Source organism: Dryas octopetala, chromosome 2, assembly GCF_963921425.1.
Source record: "Dryas octopetala chromosome 2, drDryOcto1.1, whole genome shotgun sequence".
NCBI lineage: Eukaryota > Viridiplantae > Streptophyta > Magnoliopsida > Rosales > Rosaceae > Dryas > Dryas octopetala.
Window position 1 is genome coordinate 19,909,380 of NC_141367.1, and position 717 is coordinate 19,910,096.

General features: G+C 44.5%; 1 protein-coding gene across 1 annotated transcript; it reads left to right on the forward strand.

Annotated features, from left to right (window-relative positions):
• LOC147293861 (NDR1/HIN1-like protein 10) lies at window positions 1–642 on the forward strand. The gene has a single exon (XM_086231139.1). It carries the CDS (start codon window positions 1–3, stop codon window positions 640–642), a length of 642 nt encoding a protein of 213 aa, XP_086087265.1.
• Window positions 643–717: the final 75 nt, after the last annotated feature.

The window sequence follows — 717 nt, forward strand, 5'->3', positions numbered from 1 at the left end:
ATGTCTGGAAAGCTATGCACCTTGCGTCTATTCTTTATCCCCATCTTCTGCTCCATCCTAGTCTTCATCATATTCTGTTTCATCTTCCTCCGTTCCCAAGATCCCAAATTGATTTTCACCAATGCCTCTCTCTCCCAATTCAGTTTCATCGAGACCACCAACACTCTCCAATACAACCTTGCCCTCAACACCACCATCACAAACCCCAACACGATGTTGGACATTTACTACACTCGCATCCAAGCCATTGTCAGCTACAGAAAGCAGAGGTTTGCTATGGTGGATTTAACTTCAGCACCATTTTTCCAAGGCCACAAGAACATGACCCTTTTGCGTCCAGCATTTCTTCAAGGGCAGCAGCTGGTGGTGTTTGGGGAAAGTGACATTTCCGAGTTTAACTCAGAGACTGCTTCCGGGGTTCACAGCATTGATGTGCAGCTTGCTCTTTGGTTAAGTCTCAGGTTTGGCAAGCTCAGCGTCAACACAAGCCATAATTACCCAATTTACCTTCTGTCACGCAAAGACTACTGCAAGCTCAAGGTTCCTTTGACTACTTTTAATCAAACATCTGATGCAGGTCGTTTCAAGACTACCACGTGCGAGAGTTTTTATAGGTACCGCCCACGCTTTTATAGACTCTGATAGTGCATTTTGCTAATCCACACAAGTGACAGTGTTACGGTTATATAGAATAATACGTGAATTGGTGAATTGGTG